The sequence below is a fragment of the Mastigoproctus giganteus genome, chromosome 5 (genome assembly GCF_048544385.1).
Source record: "Mastigoproctus giganteus isolate SK-2022 chromosome 5, ASM4854438v1, whole genome shotgun sequence".
In the NCBI taxonomy this organism is placed as follows: domain Eukaryota; kingdom Metazoa; phylum Arthropoda; class Arachnida; order Uropygi; family Thelyphonidae; genus Mastigoproctus; species Mastigoproctus giganteus.
This window is the reverse complement of record NC_143579.1, coordinates 86,313,218-86,336,619: the sequence shown is the minus strand read 5'-3', so window position 1 is coordinate 86,336,619 and position 23,402 is coordinate 86,313,218. Positions and strand designations below refer to the sequence as shown.

At 37.2% G+C, this 23,402-nt stretch overlaps 1 protein-coding gene across 1 annotated transcript in view; it reads right to left on the bottom strand.

Moving 5' to 3' along the window:
- LOC150085540 (NAD(P)H oxidoreductase RTN4IP1, mitochondrial-like) overlaps window positions 1–23,402 on the bottom strand; it is a 181,424-nt gene that overhangs the window by 71,547 nt on the left and 86,475 nt on the right. The window contains exons 5-6 of the mRNA XM_090373329.1: window positions 18,273–18,466; window positions 5,077–5,262 (exon numbers count right to left, since the gene is read on the bottom strand). Of these exons, the coding sequence (XP_090229455.1) occupies window positions 5,077–5,262; window positions 18,273–18,466 (380 nt within the window). The remainder of the gene's footprint in view (window positions 1–5,076; window positions 5,263–18,272; window positions 18,467–23,402) is intronic.

The following is a 23,402-nucleotide window of genomic DNA, read 5'->3' as shown; positions in this document are numbered from 1 at the left end:
CTCATCCACCCCAGGTGCCTTTTTTATGTTTATCCTCAACAATCTCTCCTCCACTTTCCTCTCAGTTATTACAAAATCATCTAGCTCACTGCCAGAGTTTAGTTCACCTCTAGCATTCCCCTCCCTGAATAACTCCTCGTGTGTGAATGTAGATGCAAAATACTCATTTAGTTTGTTAGCCACCTGAGCAGGATCATCAACAGTAGAACCATCGTTATCCAGTGGACCAATCTGATTCATCCCCTTCCTTCTAGAGTTTACATAAGTAAAGAATTCGTTACAGTTTTTCTTTGCATCCTTTGCCAAAGATTTCTCATAATCTGCCTTTGCTTTCCTAACCTCCTTTGTGACTTGGTTACAGACCAGCTTATATCTATTGTAGGCTTCCTTGTCACCCATTAATTTATATGTATCCCATGCATTTTTCTTCTCTGCCACATGTCTCATTAGCTCATCTGACATGCATTTAGGCCTAAACCTTTGAACAATATTTCTTAGTTGGTATGTAAAGCCTAGTAGCTTCCAAGATAAATTCTTTGAATGCTTTCCATTTTGAATTTGCTGTTGGTAACTTCATCAGTTGATCCCACTGTATACAATTTAAATACTGTCTCAGACCATCACCTTTACGAAAGCAAAAACCCTTCCCTTTACCCTTGATGGTAGTTACCTCTTTGAGTAAATCCCACTTCACCATACTGTGATCACTGCCACCTAGCGTTCCTTTATCTTTAGATTCTTAATGCATGAAGTATCACTACTGATAATTAGATCAAGAGTAATACTCTCTCTCTCTCCAGTCGCCTCCCAAACATGCTGATGTAGAAAAAAATAATCCAATAAATCCACAAAAGCCTTGCTTGTGTGTAAGTGACCAATCCACAAATTCCAGTCAACATCTGGGAAATTAAAATCCCCCATTATAAGACTCTCTGATTTACTGGCCCACTCTATTTCCCTGTACAGTTTTTTATTATATTCATCAGGGTCATTAGGCCTATAACACACTCCTACTCTCAATTTTGATTTCCTAGTGCTATGTCACACCAAACTGAATCGACACTGCACTGTTCAGCGATGTCGACTGGCTGTACCTCCTTGGATTTTGTGTGTTTCTTAACTAATAGGACAACCCTTCCTCCTTTCCTATCCTGTCTATCCTTCCTGTACATATTGTCCTTCCCAAATTCCATTTCTGCATTCCTTATATTTGTGTGACACCACGTCTCTGATATCCCAACAATATCAGCCTTTGATGTTTTGACCAACACCGCAAATTCATCAAATTTAGTTAAAAGGATGGTTGCAGAAAAAATGTGTGAAAATATTCCTTCAGTCAGACAGAAATTCATTGCTGGAATAAACTTCCCCCATGTGTTGAGGAATTAGGAAAAGTGAATAAATTTAAACGGCTGGCCAAAATATTATTATAATGTATTAATTAATATGATGATGATAATTATCATTTCTGAACCTTCCTGAGTGAACTTAGTAAGAGTTGGGACGGCTTCAAGACTGTATTTCCTGGAGACTCTAGAGGTTTCACCATATGTTTCCAGAGTTGCTGTTTGATGCATATAACTCTTGTATAGAGGGTATATTACCTCTGTTTTGGAAAGCAGCTGATCTGAGGGTGATTCCCTAACTCCTGGAGAAGTCAGTGAATGAAACTGCTTCATGTAAGTCAATTACTTTGCTTCCTGTATATTGGGAAAGATTCTAGAACAATTAGTTAGTTCTTGCTTTATTAAAGTATACGAATCCTGAAATTTAAGTTCAGAAAAGCAGTTTTGCCTTTCAGACTGTTATGTAAACCGAAGATGCAATTTTTATGTTATTGAGTTATGTGCATGAATATCCTGGCTGATATGTTGTGGGCCTTTTCATAGAGTTTAAAGGTGTGGTTAATGCTGAGTGATTATAAGATCTAGATATATGGAGGAATCATACATTGTGAAATGTGGCTGTGCTCAGTTTCTGGGTCCAACCATATGGAGCACAGTTCTTGATCAATGTTTGAAGTGTGACATGGAAGGTGTTAATATCATGCCATATACCAGTGGTTTTCAACTGGGGTGCTGCAACAACATTCCAGGGGTGCCATGTAATTTGGGTTTAAGTTATTTAAACTTAATTTTTTTTGAAATTTAAGTATTTATTCATTATAAAAATGATGTACGGTATCCATTGTACTGTATCTTTTTAATTTTGTGGTGATCTATAATTGATGTTTATTTAGTCCATCTACATAAAGAAAAAAATTATTATATAAATATATATAATTTGTATTATGAATTGTAATTTTGTTTATAATTATATTATTATAATAACTATCATATAAACATATATTTTTTAAAAATATTTTAATACACAGAGAGAATCAGATTATTAAAAGGTCAAAAAACCACTGTTAGGTATTTCTTTTGGCCTATGGGTGACGTGAAAAAATTACTGGGACACTGAGGGCACGGTGATTTAGCATTTACCATACATGGAGAGTCAAGGAAGCAGTTGGAAGGTAGAGCTGCTGCTGTCTTGGCATGACTCTGCTTATGGCATGAAGAGAACCAGTTGTGTATTTCAGAGTCCAAGTCATCAGTTACTGAAAGATAGACTAAGACAGACTAAACCACCTATTGTTTTTTTTATTTTAGTGCTTGGAAGAGAGATAGAGTTTCACTTTAATATGCCAAGTTCTTAAAAGATACGATTAGAATAATGTATGCCAAGCTCCAGTACATTATTAGTGTTCAGTAGAGCATTAAATTTTATATGTATACTGACCTATGCCACTGGAACTTAGTGTATTAGGGTACAAATTTCAACAAGACATCATGCTGCTGCACGGTTAAGTGGCTAACCTCCTTAATATTTGAGTTAAATTTTACTGTTTATATTATATTAACATTGCTTGTATAGTTTGAATTTTAAACTTAATCATTTCATTTCGATAAAAGTTCCGGCAACTTAATCTACATAGGATCTTCAGCCCAGGATACAAGGAATAGGTAAAGTTACTTCAAGTGTACGTATATTCTGAAAATTAATTATAAATTCCTCTAGAATTTTTCCATTTAAAATCCTGAAATATTAATCTTTTTGACACCCTTTCTGATTCTAATGAATCAGAAAGGATAAATAATTTTATCCTTGGGCAAATTAACCCATTCCAGTGCTGGTTTCCTTCTGTATATCTGTTTTTACAAGGCATGGCTATTAAATAACAAGATTGCATGGGCAGCACTACACACCAGGAGAGACAGAGTCCAACTGTGCCTTTGCTGGACAGTCTAACAAAGGCACAGCATAAGTATAAATGGGCCTGTTGTACTAGATCCATGGTACAATGAAATAAGATAAATGTAAATCCAGTAAATATCTTTAATTATGAATACTTTGGAGCTTTCGAGACAATCATGTCTCTTCTTCAACAGAGTTTAAACTTAACGGATACAGTTATGCATACAGTTATTCATAATTAAAGATATTTACTGGATTTACACTTATCTTATTTCAAAGGCACAGCAGTTTACCTTGAATCTTTCCCTAGTTGTCTGCCAAGTCATATTCCAACAAGCTCAATCACTTTGCAGTGAGATAAGTTTATATTACCCTGTGTTTTAGCAGTCTGCCAGAAAAATGATAGACAAAAGAATCAAACATTGAATCAACCCCTAATTTTTAACAAAACCAAGAAAACATCAACTGAAAGTTAAGGTGTTATATTAAGTTTATGAGGAAGATACTACATAAAGAGCCCGCATATTTGAACGCTATAAAATATTTTTAGAAGGAAGATAGAATGTGGAAGACAAAGAATGGCCAAGCCATCCGATATCCATAAAAACTAATGAAAATATGGTCTGAGTAAAGACATTGATTAGAAGTGATCATTATTTATGCATTACAATAGTTGCATCAGAACTCAGTATGGACAAAGAAACAGTTAGACAAATTTTAACTGAAAATTTAGGCATGAGAAAAGTGTGTGCCAAGATGTTGCCAAAACATTTTGAACGAAGATCAAAGAATGAGAATACTCCAAATTTATGAACATGTTTTGAAAAAAAAAAAATGATGAAAATCCAGACTTTCTCAGTACTGTAATTACTTGCAATGAAAGTTGGCTGTTCCATCACAATCCAGAAATTAAAAGACAGAATTTTCAATGGAAGAAAAAACAAAACAATCCCCCAGAACAAAACATGCAAGAATATCAAAATCAAAAATTAAAACTATGCTTCTTGTTTTCCTTGATATTAAAGGAATTATTATGGATGAATAAGTCTAAATCGGACTGTCCATCAAACATATGACATTAAAATTCTGACAAGACTGCATGAAAAAATTCAAAGGAAGAGATGTGAATTGTGGAAGGATGGCTGGACGATCCATCAAGACAGTGCTCCAGCATACATGCACTCTCTGTTCAGTTTTTGGCCAAAAAACAAATCTCTGTGTGTGTGAACATGCACTCTGCTTGCCAGATCTTGCACCTTGTAACTTTTCTCTCTTCCCTAAATTGAAAAGTGTACTTAAGGGAATCCACTGAAGACATTAAAAAAAAAAAAAAAAAAAAAACTGAAGTAATAAAAGGACTTACAGTAGATGACTTCCAAAAATGTTTCTGTGCTTGGAAGAAATGTATGGAACAGTGTGTGCAAGTCCAAGGCAATTATTTTGAAGGGGATGACTTGTAAGGTGTAGAGTGTGTTTAGTGTCAAATGGCACCAGGGGTTTCCCCCATCTCCACCTAACTTGTAAGGTATGAAATATTTCATTATATTTATTTTATTGCAATAGTCTCATTATTTAATAGCCACATTTCCTATAACCAACAAACAAAAATTAGCAGAAAACAGTTAAACAAATACTAACTACATTTATTATTTTCTAAATGTATTTCTCAGTATCAGCCTAACTGAGCATCTGAAACAAGAATATGTATAAAAAATTAACAGAAACCTCTATTGCATGCAAAACGAGTTATTCTCAGTGGGATAACTAGGAATAACTTCTTTTATGCAATATAATATTATACAATAAAAATAATTTCATTGAATTTAGCCATCTCACCTTTTCCTTTTCTGCAGTTCTTCTTCAAAATTTGTTACTGAGTATATGATGACATCATCAACACCTAGCATTCTCACCAGTGGGAGACCCAGTGTTGGAACAGTAGTGGTTACATTGCATCCCCAGCTTTTTACAAGCTGAATGGCAAGTGCACCATAGCTGCTACTTCCAGCATGAACCAGTACACTGGAAAAAGAACCATTGTTTTTTTTTTTTTTTTAATACTACTGTTTTAGAGCTTCTCATTTCAAAATTAAAAACATGCAGCCAAAATTGGAGAATATTATATCTAAGACAATCTAAAAGAGACTAACTAACTCAAAGAATAGCTTACATCAAGCAGCTAAAATAAACTCATCCCTAGTTTCACCGAAGTTAAATAACTAATCTTATTAAAAGTATTGAATATATGAAACTGAAACAAACCAGTAAGTTTATTAAAATATTAAGATTCAAGAAATATTTTTATTCTTTCTTAGCCTTACAAACAATTTTAGGCTTTGGTCTAAGTGCAGAATTCAAATTCAAATCGATCAAATTCAGCCAAATTTGATCAATTCAAGCGATTCAATTCTTGGTATATTAAAATAAAACTAAATGCTACTAGGCATAATATTTTAAGAGTTTAAGATTATCTATATAATATCGATGTAGATACACCATAGACAACTCTTAAAAAACTATGATAGTAGTATAAATGGTATCATTTCATCTGTATCTCATATTGTGCTCATCCTTCACAATGAGTTACCATGTATTGCACTACCTTGAATAAGAAACGTATCAACTCTGTGGTACTACACTGACAGTGGTAGAGAATGAAAGGGACCTGGGGGTGGTTGTGCAGGCAGATATGAAGTTCTCTGAGCAGTGCAGACGGGCTGCAAGAGTAGCTCATGGTGTATTGTCAATGATATATAGGAATTTTTCTAGCAGGGATAAGGAGGTGATTATTTCCTTGTATAGGGCAATGGTCAGGCCACACCGAGAGTACTGTATACAGGTCTGGAGGCCTCATTTCAAGAAGAATGTAGAGCTGCTGGAACGAGTACAGAGAAGGGCAACAAGATTAGTGAATGGAACAAAGGGGTGCTCTTACGAAGAAAGGCTTAAGTTTTGCAAATTACAGTGTCTGGAGACTAGGCACCAGCAAGGTGATCTGATAGAGGTGTATAAAGCCTTGAATGGTTTGAGCATGCTCAATGCTGATGGGATTCTTCCTCTTGCTCAGAATAATCACCTGAGAGGGCATAGGTTCAAATTGAGGAAGGACAGATGTAGGATGGACGTGCGGAAATTTGCCTTTAGCCAGCGGGTGGTTGGTTGGTGGAACAGACTTCCATCCCTTGTCGTGGAAGTTGATAGCCTAAATAAGTTTAAGGCTCAGCTGGACAGGTATTTTGAATGAACAGAGGGGTGAAGTGGAAGTGGTTTTTCTTTTTTTTTTTTTTTTTTTTTTTTTTGGCTGATGCTGTATAAGCTTGCTTTCTTGCATCAAATGCCTCTACTAATGCTAATGCTAATGCTGAGTAACGCTTCACTAATAGAGAAGACTATTGTTACTTATTCTCAGTGGTCTTTTCTTGTCATATGCCCATTTCTTGTTAATCCTTATGTATTTTTTGTTGCTGAATTCAAAAATGTAAACAGAATTTCTCTATCACACACAATTGTTATGTGACACACAAATTTTGATATAAATCATACAGTAATGAAATAACAACAGTGTGGTTTGTAAATGAATGAATGTGTGAAAAGGTTTGGTCTGCGCGCTGTGTGGTCTGGTAAGTTGAGGCTATTCAAACATGTTCAAACCTTCCATGAATCTCTATAATTGTAATAGACAGATGTTCAAACAAGCTCACACCTGGCATAATATTGCTTACTTCTGAAAAGTTTTATTTATTTATTTTAATTAAATACCCCAAACACAAGAAGTATTAGAACCTGTAGTACTTAATCGTGCATGGGCTGAAGGTTGAGAAGATGAAAGAAGAAGATACTTGTTTACATTAGACTTGAATTTCTAGATGAAGGGAGGTTGTTTCAGAAAATGGAAGTTGAAGGAATAAATAAGGAAGAAGAAAAGCTAATTCTGTGAGTTTGAAGTTGGATAGTAAAAGGATGTTGACTGGTTGTGGTATGGTTTGGTTTGGAATGGTTTGAAAGGAAAAGAGAATGGGAATTATAAAAACCAATTCAGAAGAATGGTGCTCATGGAAGTATCCATAGAAAAGGCATGCAGAAGAAACAGTACATCTATGAGACGAAGAGTGGAGTAGAGAGACTTTGTTAGAGATAGGTCATTAATTAATCTAACTGCCCTCCTGTGAATGGAGACTAGAAGCCAGAGAGAGGTTTTGGGGGCACCACCCCAGATGTGGGAACAATATTCCAGCCAAGAGTGTAAGAGAAAATCAAGTTTTTTTGATGCAAAGGAAGCAATATTTGTTATGTGCTTACGCCAAGAGAGATTGTAAGTCAGGGTAATCCCTAAAAGTGATACACAATCTTGTCTAGAAATCTGAGTGTTGTCACAGATAAGTGTAGAATAAACCTTTTTGCAAGATATAAGACAGGACTGAGTTTTAAAAGGATTGAAATCAACTTAAATTATCCTTACCCTCTGGAGAATTACCTAGAGATCAGCATTTAAGGAATTGGTAGTGGATATTCAAAAGGTTTAAGCTGTTTCTGCAAAGCAAGGTTTCTCAAATTGGAAGGTGGAATGCAATGTGCTATCATCAGCAAAACTATGGATAAGATTTCTTTGGTCATTGGAAGAAGGTCATTAATATACAAGAGGAAAGGAGTGGGAGAAAGAACTGAACCTTGGAGAACACCAGCATTAGTGGAGAAGTTAGAAGACAGAGCCATCCATCATTACCCACAGTGAACAGTCAGAGAGAAAATTGGATACCCAATTACAAAAAACAGTTGGCAAACCATTAAGATGGAAGCTTATTGTGGAGACCTTTATGCCAAACACAATTGAAAGCCTTTTAAATGACAACAGCAACTGCTTGAGTTTCACCAAACTTTCCCACTAAATTTGTTCATAGATGGGTAACATAAGCAAGAATATCCCCAGCGGATTGACACTGGTGGAATCCATGCTGGCAATCACTGATCAGAAAGAAGCTTTCTAGATAGTTTAGGAACAGGTAGTTAATAGATTTCTCCATTACTTTAGAAAAGAGTAGAGTAAATGCCAGGGACTGATAAATGGACCGAATTTGTCACCCTTTTTGGAACTAGCTGGACATGGGCAAGTTCAGGAGCACAGGTTTTGAGAACAAATGGTGAAATATCATCAGAACCAAGCACTTTCTTGGAATCAAGGCTGTTTAAAATTCTTCTAACATCCTTTTAACAGAAGACCACAGGAGGCACTGAATGGAGTGTACTGGGATTGGTGGGAAGTGGTTTACCAAGATCGTCAATACATGAGTTAGAAGAAAAGCAGGATGCTAGCAGGCGACCTTTATCTTTAGGATGGCAACAGAATCACCCATTTTTAACAGAAAAGGGCAAAAGTTGTGGCAAATAGCTTCAGTAAGAGGCCAGAATGCTTGACTACCATTTGAACAAAAAGCAAGTTTTCTGCTCAGCCTTTTCAAAATGTAGTTTTGACTGATTAATAACTGCTTTACAATTGTTGAGAGTGGTCTTGTAGAAAAAAAATATTTGGATGCAAGCCAATTGCGATATACAACATTCTTATCTTAAACTTGGAAAACCAAGGATTAGATAAAGAACAAGATTTTAAGGTGGAGTGTGGAATAAAGGATTTCATTCCTACAAGAATAATTTCATTGACTTGATCTGAGCAAACACTGATATCAAAAGATTTGAAACAGTAATCCGACCATGGAAAAGAAGAAAAGAAATCTCACATATCATCCCATTTGGCATTTTGTAATGCCAAACAACACAACATTGAGAATGGCCATGAGAGAATGGCTACATAAGCGAAGAGACCATCACCAAGTTGTGATCTGAAGTGCCTTGAGGACCACTCACCTCGACTGTGAAATCAGAAGGGTTTTTTATGAGAAAAAGATCAAGCGTGTTAGCTGCGTGATTAGAATTGTCTGGTATTCTGGTAGGTAAATGACCAACTCTAATGCTGAGGCTTTTGCAATTAATAATTGCAAAAGCCTCAGCATCAGAAAAACTCTTTATCTGAGAAATTATGGGAGTGAAGTTGAAAAATATGTAATTAATGAAACTGAAATTTCACGATTATTTAATGAAAAAACTTGAGCCTAGAGGCCAGTAAGGCTTCTGGGGTTAGCATTAGTAGAGACATACGATGCAAGAAAGCAAGCTTATGTAGCATCAGCCAAAAAAAAAAAAAAAAAAAACCCCTCCATTCATTCCAAATCCTCTCCAGCTCAGCCTAAAATTTGTTTACACTTTCAGCTTTGGCAACAAAAGATGGAAGTTTGTTCCACCAATCAACCACCCATTGGCTAAAGGCAAATTTCCACACATCTATTCTACAACTGTCTTTCCACAATTTGAATCTATGCCCCCTCAGGTTCTTAATCTGAGCAAGAGGAAGAATGCCATCAGCATTCAGCTTGCTCAACCCATCCAAAGCCATATACACCTCAATCAGATCACCTCACAGGTGCCGACTGGGTTAGCCAGGGGTAAAGTGCCTGCCTGGCAACCCAAAGGTCACGGGTTCGAATCCCGCCTCGGGGCTTGGATCAGAGTACTGCAAAAATCTTGGAGGTGCATTATGGCCATAGAAGCCGATGCACCAACAGCTAACTAAAAAAAAAAAAAAAAAAACCTCACAGGTACCTACACTCCAGGCACTGCAATTTTCAGAACTTAAGCCTTTCTTCGTAAGCAGGTCCCCCTTTGTTCCCCTTACTAATCTTGTTGCCCTTCTTTGTACTCATCCTAGCAACTCTACATTCTTCCTAAAATGAGGCCTCCAGACCTGTACACCTAGATTACATAAGTACTCTAGGTGTGGCCTGACCATTGCCTTCTACAATGGGATATTCACCTCCCTGTCCCTGCTAGAAAAATTCCTATATATCATTGACAAGACTCCATGACCTGCCCTGGCAGCCCATCTGCCCTGCTCAGCGAACTTCATATTTGACTGCACAATTACCCACAGGTCTTTTTCACTTTCCACTTCCCTGAGTGTACTATCACACAATTGGTACGTTTCTCTTGGATTATTGCTACCTGTATGCAGTACTTTGCATTTGTCAATATTAAACTTCAGTTGCCACGTCTCAGCCCATTTGCCCAACTTAGCTAGATCCAGTTGGAGTTGCATACTGTCTTTACTGTCGTCAACAACCCAGCCAACCTTTGTATCATCTGCAAACTTGGACATTAATCCTGATATACCCTCATCAATATCATTGATGAATACACAAAACAACGAGCCCAGCACCAAACCCTGGGGAACTCCAACAACATTTGTTCACGAAGAGCAGTGTCCATTGATTACCACTCTCTGTCGTCTTCCACTCAACCATCCCTTTATCCATTGTAGCACCTTACCCTTAATGCCATACCTCTCCAATTTGTACAGCAGTTTTCCATGTGCAACAGTATCAAAAGCTTTCATGAAATCCAAGCATATGATGGTAAAATTATTTTTGACATTCAGTTCCTTTTTCACCACATCATAGTATCCAATCAAATTGGTCAGACAAGAACTCCCTTTAACAAACCCATGCTGTGTCTTAACTTTTACTGTAGCGTTGTCTAGATAATCCTGCAATGCTTCTTTAACCAGTGACTCCATTATTTTTCCCAGAACACAGATTAAACTAACAGGTTTATAGTTACTTGTGTCATCTTTTGAATCCACTTCGTGAATTGATCAGATATTTGCACACCTCCAGTCCATGGGGACCTCCCCTGAGTCCAAGGAAGCTCTCATAATGATGGCTAAGGGTTTGCTTACTTCCTTTGCTGCCTCCTTTAATATGGAGTGAAAAGTTCTATCCACCCAAGGTGCCTTCCTTATGTTTAACTTCAACAATTTCTCCTCCACTTTTCTCTCAGTTATTACAAAATCACTTAGCTCCCTGATAGAGTTTGAATAACTTCTGGTATTCCCCTCATTGAATAATTCCTCATGTGTGAATGCTGATGCAAAATACTCATTTAGTTTATTAGCTACCTGAGCAGGATCATCAACATTTTACCATCGATATCAAGAGGACCAATCTGATTCATCTCCTTCCTTCTAGAGATTACATAAGTAATGAACTCTTTGCTATTTTTCTTTGCATTCTTTGCCAAAGATTTCTCGTATTCTGCCTTTGTCGGCCTAACTTCCTTTGTGACTTGGTTGCAGATAAGCTTATATCTATCATAGGCTTCTGTATCACCTGTTAATTTATATGTATCCCATGCATTTTTCTTCTCTGCCACATGTCTCATTAATTCATCTGACCTCCATTTAGGCCTAATCCTTGAACAATATTTCTTAATTGGTATAAATAGCCTAGTAGCTTCCAAGATTAATTCTTTGAATGCCTCCCATTTTGAATTTGCTGTTGGCAATGTCATCCATTGGTCCCACCGTATAGAATTTAAATACTGTCTCAGACCACTGTAGTCACCTTTATGAAAGCAAAAACCATTCCCTTTACCCCTGATGGTAATTACCTCTTTGAGTAAATCCCACTTCAGCACACTGTGATCACTGTCACCTAGTGGTTCCTTTATCTGCAGATTCTTAATGCATGAAAGAATTGCTACTGATAATCAGATCAAGAGTATCACTCCCTCTGGTTGCCTCCCGAACATGCTGCTGTAGAAAATAATCATCCAATAAATCCCCAAAAGCCTTGCTAGTGTGTGAGTGACGAACCCACAAATTCCAGTCAATATCTGGGAAATTAAAATCCTCCATTATAAGACACTATGATTTTCTGGCTCACTATTTCTCTGTACAGTTGTTTATCATACTCATGAGAGTTATTAGGCCTATACATACTCCTACTCTCAATTTTGCTTTCCCAGTGCTTATGTTACACCAAACTGACTCGGCACTGCACTGTCCATGGCTGGACAATGCAGTGTCGAGTCACATAGTATGCACATCCTCTTTCCAGTAACCATTTCAATAATAAATTAATAAAAACACAAAATCGTTTCCAACTTTGAAGTTTAATTAATCATAGGTCTCACAGTGCACCCAGGCAGTGACACATTTTGCATTCCAGTGAATATCTGGTAGTTGGTTGCCATTGGCAACTTGCCAATATACATTTTTTATAGATCAAACAAATCAAAGTCACTGTAAAGCATGCAATGCAGATTTCATCATTGACCATGTGTGTAGCCACAATGTCAGTGTCTTTTTGTTAATCGCCTGAATTCCGATTAAGTAACTAAATAATATCTATTGAACAGTGTAATTATGTGATTACAGCTTAATTGCAAATTGAACTTGAATTTTGTAAGTTGAAGTCATATTATGAGGTGATGTATAAGTAAAACATTATTTTTATGACACACGATTTTGTGAAATTTGATTCGATCATGGCCTTCATGCTTCCTCATGAAGTAAACCACATGACAGTGAATAAACTTCAGCAACTTAGTTTTTCACAATTATCTCTCCAAAAAAAAATGCGATTAAAAAAGAAGGTCGCCCCACACCAAAGATTCACTTTCTCAGCATGGAATAAGTAATAATAAGAAATATATTCACAGTTTTAAAACTGAATTGTACCAAAGGAAAAGTTGGCTTTGTGGTTGTGAAGTTAAAAATGCATTTTTGTTTTCCATGTTTACTGTTCAGAGGTGACTTAATGTGGACAAAAAGTGGCTTTACAAACATAAACAGAATGAAAGAAAAAACTCTAAAACATGAGAGTTTGAAGAAACATACTGATAATATGATTTCACTATCGCTTTTAGGGAGTGTATATATTAAAGAACAGCTTAGTGAGCCTACAGACTTTCAATCTGCAAACATAACAGAAAATTTACCAAGAATCATGAGATATTATTTAAAATAATAGACTGCATTAAATTTTGTAGACAGTTTGAAATTCCTTTACATGGACATGACGAAAAAGACGATTCTAAAAATCCAGGAGTGTTCAGAGGATTAATAAATTTTGCCTGTATGTTAGATTCCAATTAAAAGAACCATTTAGAAAGTAATGCAGCATTTAAAGGCATTTCAAAAACTATTCAGAATGATTTTCTTGACTGTTTGCAGCAAATATGCCGGGATGAAATAAAAAGAGAAATTAAAGAAGCTTCATTCATAGCTGTTATAGCTGATGACACAATAGCTGTTTCAGAACATATACAAATGGTAATTGTTCTGAGATATGAACTGAATGGAGCCATATTTTAGTGTTTTTGGGGTTTTTTCACTCCGGAAAATGAAATGGCAGGCAGAATATCGAAGTGCATTCTAGATCAGTCAGCCATAATCCTCAAAGGAAATACTCAAAAACTGGTTGCTCAGACATTTGATGGTGCAAGTATGATGAAAGGCAAGAAAGGGAGGAGTTCAGGCTAAAATAAAAGAAGTGTACAAAGATGCACAATTTATTCACTGCTATGCACACCAACTGAATCTGATGATGAGAAATGCGGCAAGTAGTACTCGAGATTCAAGAATATTCTTTTCGAACCTCATGTTGATACCAACATTTTTCTCAAGATCACCACTGCATCTCTCTGTTCTTAGAAAGCATATAGACAGCCGTGTTGCCCGACCTTCCCCTATAAGATGGAACTTCAGTATACGCACCGTGAACAGTGTTTATGAAAATTTTGAATCCTTAAAAAAGTGCATGGAGGAACTACAAGCGACAGCAAATGCAGACAAGACGATTTCAGAAGCAACTAGAATTTGCACATCTTGAGTAATAAAAAATTCGAGTTCTGGTTAGAGCTTTTCCATCAGATAATGCCTCACATGGAAGTTATTTATAATCAAATGCAATCTTGAGAAACTGAGGCAGTTAAAATACATGAATACATGAATATATATGAAACTTGAAGAATGCCATTCTAAAAATCAGGAATTCAATGTACTGTGAAAATCCTTCAAAAACACTCATGATGAAGCGATGGAAGTATGCAACTATATAAGTGTTGACAGGGTGAGAGATATTCTTTTACAAACAATTAATTTCTGCTAAATTGTTTAACAAGGAGAACTTTGTTATTTTTCGTATGAAAATACCCATGGAAGCGGTATGGGAGACTACTGAGGCATATCCCATAATTGAAAGAGAAACTTCTTATGGAATTACAAATTTTCTACAGCAGACATGATCTACACAATTATTACAATTTAACTGACTTGCTGATATTTATCTCAGAAAATAATCTAGCTGAAGTTCTTGGTGAACTTACAAAACTCATAAAAGTTCTTTTGACCATTCTGATGACTACTTCAGAGCCCAAACGCTGCCATTTGACATTAAAAAGCATAAAAACATTTTTAAGGAGCACTATGAATCAGGAAAGGCTAAATGCTCAAGCAATGCTTTCAATAGAGAAAAGCTAGGTTAACAGTGCACCAAACTTGAATGAAAAAGTTATTAATCTATTTTCAACAAATGAAAACTAAAGAATGGATTTTGTTTGTAAATAAAAGTTCAAGTCTGTTAATGGCAAATGTCTAGTTAACGTTTTATAGTACCTTTAACTTGCTTATTATTATTACTGTGTATGTCTAACTATCTTATAACCAAGGCAATTTAATGTAACTTTAAGACGCAGCACCTCAAACATCAGAGTCACGAGCCACCACTGATCCCATCCCTGTAGAACAGTCTCTCCTGTTAACAAGTACAGACCAGACTGAGAAAAATTCTACTTCATGAGCCTTGCACAATCTCTCCAGGGCTGAATTGATCGACAAGGCTCTCATCATATACTCCTCCTTATCATATCTGGGCAGAATTGCAGACACTTTTAAATTCAATCCTAACTCAAGGCTTTTTTTCAACATTGATCTGTACTTGTTAAAGTAATTCTGCCGGTCTCCTACTCTTAATATCATTAATGCCAACGTGTACAACAGTATCACCTTTAGTGCCCTTAAAAGATGATATCTGCTCTACAGTGTCATCAACCTTTGCCCCTGGCAGCCAACCCTGGTCCTGTTCCATCTGTCATTTAGCCAGGTCTGCTTTTACCATAACAATCTCAGCGTCCCTCTCAATCACAAAACCAGAGTGGATCCAGGCACGGGTTAGTAAGTCTTGTGTGGTACTGAGAAGCTGACTGTAAGCATGTGCTGACCAGTATTTGGTGAATTGGCCAACACACATTGGCATGCTCTTCCTTTTTTTGGGATGCCCTTGTTCGGCACGAGGGCACACATTTAAAGACATCAGCCCATCACAAACAGATGTCTGCTGGCCAATTCACCAACTACTGGTCAGCACATGCTCACAATCAGCTTCTCGATACCGCGCAAGCCTTACTAACCCACACTTGGAACCACTCCAGTTCTTTGAATGAGAGTCACACTGAGAATGTTAAGGTAAAAGCAGAACTGGCTAAATGCGGCTACCCTACCAGTGCGTTAGATAAGTGTGACTTGCTGGCCCTTGACCGTGTAGCTAATTCTAGGACCACACAGTGATGACCCTCCCCTCAACCGCCTTTTTCCCATACTGCCCAAACCTGTGGCAACAACTCTCTAGGGTTTTGCAGGCTTACAGGATAAAGTGCTTGTAGCTTTCAGGCAAGAAATTGCGGTCCCTCATCTCGAGGATAAAGACACCAATTACCCCCCCCCCCGTGGGGTGGTTTGGTGTACCACATTTTCTGTCATGACTGCACTGGCTGCTACATTGGTGAATCTGGCAAGAGACTCAAAGATTGAGTCTCCGAACATGAGAGAGCAATCCATTCCACAGATTTGGAACACTAAGCAATCCTGGAGAACTTCTGGTCTACCCAACACGACATTGACCCACACCACAATGCTAAAATTATCGATCAGTCCCCCGCTACCGTCGTTGTGTCTGGTTGGAATCACTCCACATCTCATGTTGTCGCAATTAACCAGAACAAAGGAGGTAGCATCCATCCCATCACTGAAGCAACCATCCTCCTGAATGATAAACGTTGGTGCACACAGCACACACAAGTGTTGCAGTTACAGCCACAAGCCTCTACTTCCAACTGCTAATTGTTATCTGCATCTGTGTCACGCATTTCAACTCGCACATGGCCGGGCGCATGATATTCTTTATAATTTTTGTAATAACATTCACAACTGAGGAAGGACAACTTATGTCCGAAAGCTTTTGTGATTTACTTACTTTATTTTTATTTTTAACTTATTTTGGCTTATGTTTGATATTAAAAGAGTTTTTACCTAACAAACCTATGTTTTATCCGTCTTCTCAGTGAACAGAATTTATTTCCATAAAAAAATTAAATTACCATTATGTTATAACATTAATTTGATTAAAAAATAAAATAAAGAAATAATAAGGATTATAAAAATTAAATAAAATAATATTAAATTATATGAAATTAGATTATCCTTTTCTCTCTGTTTAGGTACCCACATTCATGCTAATGTAGCTATGGTAGCAGTAAGGGGTGTGCCATTACCCCATTATTGCGACTATGCAAGAGAGCACATATGTGCAGAATACTGATGGAAAAAGTAGGCTCAAGTACTTGATGATTTGCAGTTCTTGTAAATCACCTTTCCTGGGATATATTCTAAAAACAGGGATATTTCAGGAAAAAATAATTTCCAGGGACAACTGATGACCCTAGAAAATGCAAAATAGTTCCAAAAGTAACTGCAAGAGAAGCACAATGCAAAATCAATTATCTATTCCACATATGGAACAGAGCAACAACACTTGGAAGACTGCATGATGAAGCAGATCAATTCTATGGATGCACAAATTACAAGATCCAACTTACATTCCATACATCACAAAATGTCTGTTTTCTTCAAACACAGTCTAACTCTTAGTCAGAAGAGTTGGAGGTTTGATCTGAAAATTTTTTAGATGTATCCAGTTTTCACAGAACCCCCACACTAAAAAGGAGATCACCAACAGATGAGTCGGACATGCACAACTGCAGCTGTCTATCTCTGTTGTTTGACTATGAAGCCAAGCATGGATCTAAGTCTTTCTCTTGGATCCATGCTTGGCTTCATAGTCTCATTAAACTATTGGTGCATATATAAAAACATACAGTGATAATATGCCTAAACGTATACTAAAAAAAGGAAAGCACAGAGAAAGCATCATGATCATAGTTTAAAATTTTCTGTTTTTTTTTTTTTTAAATTTGTAAATGAAATCAAATACTCCCAGGTACCTTTGCACACCAATATTTTTCTAATTGATTATACAACATTTTCCGTTTACATTTCAATATACAGTACTATGAAATATGAAACATTATTTTTTGGTTGGCTTTTAACAGATGGCAGGTGAACAAAACCATATCATTCTTAGCAACTGTGAGACACCAGCCACAGGTGTTTAATCTTTCCTTAGTTTTGTTGAACAGCTGACAAAAATACAGTTCACATTGCTTCTGCCAGGTGCCATGTGAATGTCTGTATTTCAATGGAGGAGAATAAGTTACCTCAAAAATTCTGAAAATATGATAGAAATGTCTTTATTTCTCTTGTTTATTTTCATTCAACATTTAAATTGAGTTTAACACATTATAATTAACAGCTCACCATTTTAAATTCAGTAAAAAAAGCTAAAAATAATTTTTTTATAATTAAACAAAAAATGAGTATCAAAACATATCACACAATTGTCTTTGTTAAATTGAGGGCGTGAGTGACAGAAGGTTAATGGATTCTTACAATATGCAGCAACCACATTTCTCTCTTATGAGCCAAGGCTATTTGTGGATTGTATCATAATATAGCCTTGCTGACACCATTGGAGAGTTTCTTTTCTTGGAGAGATTAAGTAGCTTAACCACTCATTACTAAAACTTAAGGTATTCAATGACCGATAAACTAATGGTTTAATTTGCTGCATATGATTTATGTTATTTGCTTTATTATTTTATGTTATTATTTATGTTATTTCCTTTATTATTATTTATGTTATTTGCTGGATTTATGTTTTGAATAATTGACTATATGGTACTTAAATATATTTGTTTACAATTTAATTAACCCTTAATGATGTAACTAAGTTTTAGTCATCTTTTCATACCGTTTTTCTTGACTGTTCTGTGGACCTAATTGTCCATGTTTCACTAGGGCTTCCCATATCACCATAGCAGTATATGGTACACTAGCTGCTAGTTCAAAACTGAGATTTACTGGTTTCTTAGCAACCTGAAATTCTTTTGCAACCACATATTCTGCCATTACACCTTGATTCCAGAATGGAACAAAAAGCCATACCTAAATTGAAAAACATTATGGTTTAACCTAGTTTACATAAAATTATAAATATTTAAATTTGATCATATGGAGAGGATTAATAAATTAAATAATTATTACTCAATATGGAATACTAAAAGTATTAATTCTTAAGTATCATATCTGTGGCTTACATAAAAGGTCATTCCTCATGCAGTTCAGCCTTGCTTTACATGCTTTTAAGTAAAGTGAAGAAAAAATTAGTACATATGCTTGTAAGGTATGCGATACTAGAAAAAATATCTACTGTCAAAAGGAGGTATTACAGTTTATGTTCTATAAAATATGTAGTCAATTTGCACTGGGAAAGGAAAAATGAGAGTAGGTGTGTGTTATAGGCCTAATGAATCTGATGAGTATAATGAGCAATTGTGCAGAGAAATAGAGTGGGCCAGTAAATTAGTGTTTTATAATGGGGGATTTTAATTTCCCGGATATTGACTAGAATTTGTGAGTTGGTCACTCACACACCAGCAAGGCTTTTGTGGATTTATTGGATGATTGTTTTCTACAGCAGCATGTTCGAGAGGCAACTAGAGGGAGTAATACTGTTGATCTGATTATCAGTAGTGATTCTTCATGCATCAAGAATCTGCAGATAAAGGAACCACTAGGTGGCAGTGATCACAGTGTGCTGAAGTGGGATTTATTCAAAGAGGTAACTGTAAAAAGGATAGGTGGAATAGGAGCAGGGTATGTCTGCCAAGGGCAAAGGTTGATGACGTTGTAGAGCGGATATCATCTTTTAAGGGCACAAAAGGTGATATAGTTGTACACATTGGCACTAATGATATTAAGAGTAGGAGACCGTCGGAATTACTTAGCAAGTACAGGTCACTGTTGAAAAAAAGCCGTGAATTAGGGTTGAATTTGAAAGTGTCTGCAATTCTGTCCAGACACGATAGGAGGGAGTATATGATGAGAGCCTTGTCGATCAATTCGGCCCTGGAGGGATTGTGCAAGGCTCAAGGGGTAGAATTTTTTTCAGCCTGGACTGTACTTGTTAACAGGAGAGACTGCTTCTACAGGGATGGGATACACTTAAATAGAAAGGGTGCAAGAATTTTTGCTGATGCTGTCGAGGCAATGTTAGGAGAATCGGAAAACTGCTAGTTGGGAGGGGATACAAGGACTAATAAACTAACAGTAGCCACTGGCAGAGGTGGAAGTGATTCTTGCACTGCTTCTATTGAAATGAGCAGAAGCCTGAAAAACAAGATGCAGGATATTTCAGAGACTGCTGGGAGTCATTGCGGTACAAGTAAACACATGGGTTGTGTTAGGGTAGCTAGGAATAGAAACAGGTGCATGTATACCTGCATGTACACCAATGCTAAGAGTTTGGTAAATAAAAATGATGAATTTGAGGTATTGCTCAAAACATCAAAGGCAGATATTGTTGGGATATCAGAGACTTGGTGTCACACAGATATAAGGAATGCAGAACTGGAATTTGGGGAGTACAACGTCTACAGAAAGGATAGACAGGACAGGAGGGGAGGAGGGGTTATGCTATTAGTTAAGAAACACATAAAATCCAAGGAAGTGAAGCCAGTCAACATTGATGGACAGGGCAGTGTCGAGTCAGTTTGGTGTGACATAAGCATAGGGAAATCAAAATTGAGAGTAGGAGTGTGCTATAGGCCTAATGACTCTGATGAGTATAATAAGATATTGTACAGGGAAATAGAGTGGGCCAGTAAATCAGAGAGTCTTATAATGGGGGATTTTAATTTCCCAGATATTGACTGGAATTTGTGGGTTGGTCACTCACACACTAGCAAGGCTTTTGTGGATTTATTGAATGATTGTTTTCTACATCAGCATGTTCGTGCGGCAACAAGAGGGAGCAATACTCTTGATCTGATTATCAGTAGTGATTCTTCATGCATTAAGAATCTGCAGATAAATGAACCACTAGGTGGCAGTGATCACAGTGTGTTGAACTGGGATTTACTCAAGGAGCTAACTACCATCAGAGGTAAAGGGAAGGGTTTTTGTTTTCGTAAAGGCGACTATGATGGTCTGAGACAGTATTTAAATTCTATACAGTGGGACCAACTGATGATGTTACCAACAGCAAATTCAAAATGGAAAGCATTCAAGGAACTAATCTTGGAAGCTACCAGGCTTTACATACCAACTAAGAAATATTGTTCAAGGTTTAGGCCTAAATGGTTGTCAGATGAACTAATGAGACATGTGGCAGAGAAGAAAAATGCATGGAATACATACAAATTAATGGGTGACATGGAAGCCTATGATAGATATAAGTTGGTCTGTAACCAAGTCACAAAAGAGATTAGGCAGGCAAAGGCAGACTACGAAAAATCCTTGGCAAAGGATGCAAAGAAAAACAGAAAAGAGTTCTTTACCTATTTAAACTCAAGAAGGAAAGGGATGAATCAGATTGGTCCACTGGATATTGATGGTTCAACAGTTGAGGATCCTGCTCAGGTGGCTAACAATCTGAACGAGTATTTTGCATCTACATTCACGCATGAGGAGTTATTCAGGAAGGAGAATGATGTAGGTAAAGTAAACATTGGCAGTGAGCTAGATGATTTTGTAATAACTGAGAGGAAATATGAGGAGAGATTGTTGAGGATAAACATAAAAAAGGCACCTGGGGTGGATGAGATCTATTCCAGTTATATTAAAGGAGGCAGCAAAGGAAGTAAGCAAACCCCTAGCCATAATTATGAGAGCTTCTTTGGACTCAGGGGAGGTACCCATAGACTGCAGATGTGCAAATGTAACCCCAATTCACAAAGGAGGATCAAAGGCTGACATAAGTAATTATAGACCTGTTAGTTTAACTTCTGTTCCAGGAAAATTAATGGAGGCACTGGTTAAAGAAGCACTGCAGGATCATCTAGACAAGAATTCAGTTATAGCTCAGACGCAGCATGGTTTTGTTAAGGGCAGGTCTTGCCTGACCAATTTGATTGGATACTATGATGTAGTCACAAAAGAACTGGATGCAGGGAATAACTTTGATATTATATATTTGGATCTTAGAAAGGCTTTTGATACTGTTGCACATGGAAGGCTGCTGCACAAATTGGAGCAGTGTGGCATTGGAGGCAAATTGCTGCTATGGATAAGGGGATGGTTGAGTGGCAGAAGACAGAGAGTGGTAATCAATGGGCACTGCTCAATGTGGACTAATGTTATTAGTGGTGTTCCTCAGGGTTCAGTGTTGGGTCCGTTGTTGTTTTCGGTGTTTATGAATGATATTGATGATGGTATATCAAGTTTAATGTCCAAGTTTGCAGATGATACAAAGGTTGGAAGGGTTGTTAAGGACACTACTGACACTATGCTGCTGCAACAGGATCTAGAAAAGTTGAACAGATGGGCTGAGAGGTGGCAAATGAAGGTTAACATTGACAAATGTAAAGTACTACATATGGGAAACAGTAACCACAGTGCAACGTATCAACTCTGCGGTACTACACTGACAGTGGTGGAGAATGAAAAGGACCTGGGGGTAATTGTGCAGGCAGATATTAAGTTCTCTGAGCAGTGCAGACGAGCTGCAAGAGTAGCTCATGGTGTCTTGTCAATGATATACAGGAATTTTTCTAGCAGGGATAAGAAGGTGATTATTCCCTTGTATAAGGCAATGGTTGGCCACATCTTGAGTACTGTATACAGGTCTGGAGGCCTCATTTCAAGAAGGATGTAGAGCTGCTGGAATGGGTACAGAGAAGGGCAACAAGATTAGTGAATGGAACAAAGGGTTGCTCTTACGAAGAAAGGCTCAAGTTTTGCAAATTATAGAGTCTCTGGAGACTAGGCACCGGCGAGGTGATCTGATAGAGGTGTATAAGGCTTTGAATGGTTTGAGCATGCTCAATGCCAATGGGATTCTTCATCTTGCTCAGAATAATCACCTCAGAGGGCATAAATTCAAATTGAGGAAGGACGGATGTCGGATAGATATCCAGAAATTTGCCTTTGGCCAGCGGGTGGTTGGTTGGTGGAACCGACTTCCATCACTTGTTGTTGAAGTTGATAGCCTAAACAAATTTAAGGCTCAACTGGACAGGTATTTCGAATGAATGGAGGGGTGAAATGGGAGTGGTGTGTTTTTTTTTTTTTTTTTTGGCTGATGCTGAATAAGCTTGCTTTCTTGCATCATACTCTACGAATGCTAATGCTAATGCTACCATCAAGGGTAAAGGGAAGGGTTTTTGCTTTAGTAAAGGTGACTACAGTGATCAGAGACAGTATTTAAATTCTATACGGTGGAACCAACTGATGATGTTAACAACAGCAAATTCAAAATGAGAAGCATTCAAAGAATTAATCTTGGAAGCTACTAGGCTTTTCACACCAACAAAGAAATATTGTTTAAGATTTAGGCCAAAATGGATGTCAGATGAACTAATTAGACATGTGACAGTGAAGAAACATCCAGGGAAATTAATGGAGGCACTGGTTAAAGAAGCATTGCAGGAACATCTAGACAAGACTTCAGTTATAGTTCGGACACGGTATGGGTTTGTTAACGGGAAGTCTTTTCTGACTAATTTTATTGGATACTATAATGTAGTCACAAAGGAACTGGATGCAAAGAATAACTCTGATATCATATATCTGGATCTTAGAAAAGCCTTTGATACTGTTGCACATGGAAGACTGCTGCAGAAATCGGAGCAGTGTGGCATTCGAGGCAAATTGCTGCTATGGATAAAGGGATGGTTCAGTGGGAGAAGACAGAGAGTGGTAATCAATGGACACTGCTCTTCGTGGACTAATGTTATTAGTGGAGTCCCTCAGGGTTCAGTGTTGGGTCCATTGTTGTTTTCTGTATTTATAAATAATATTGATGATGGTATATCAGGCTTAATGTCCAGGTTTGCAGATGATACGAAGGTTGGCAGGGTTGTCAATGACACTAAGGACCGTA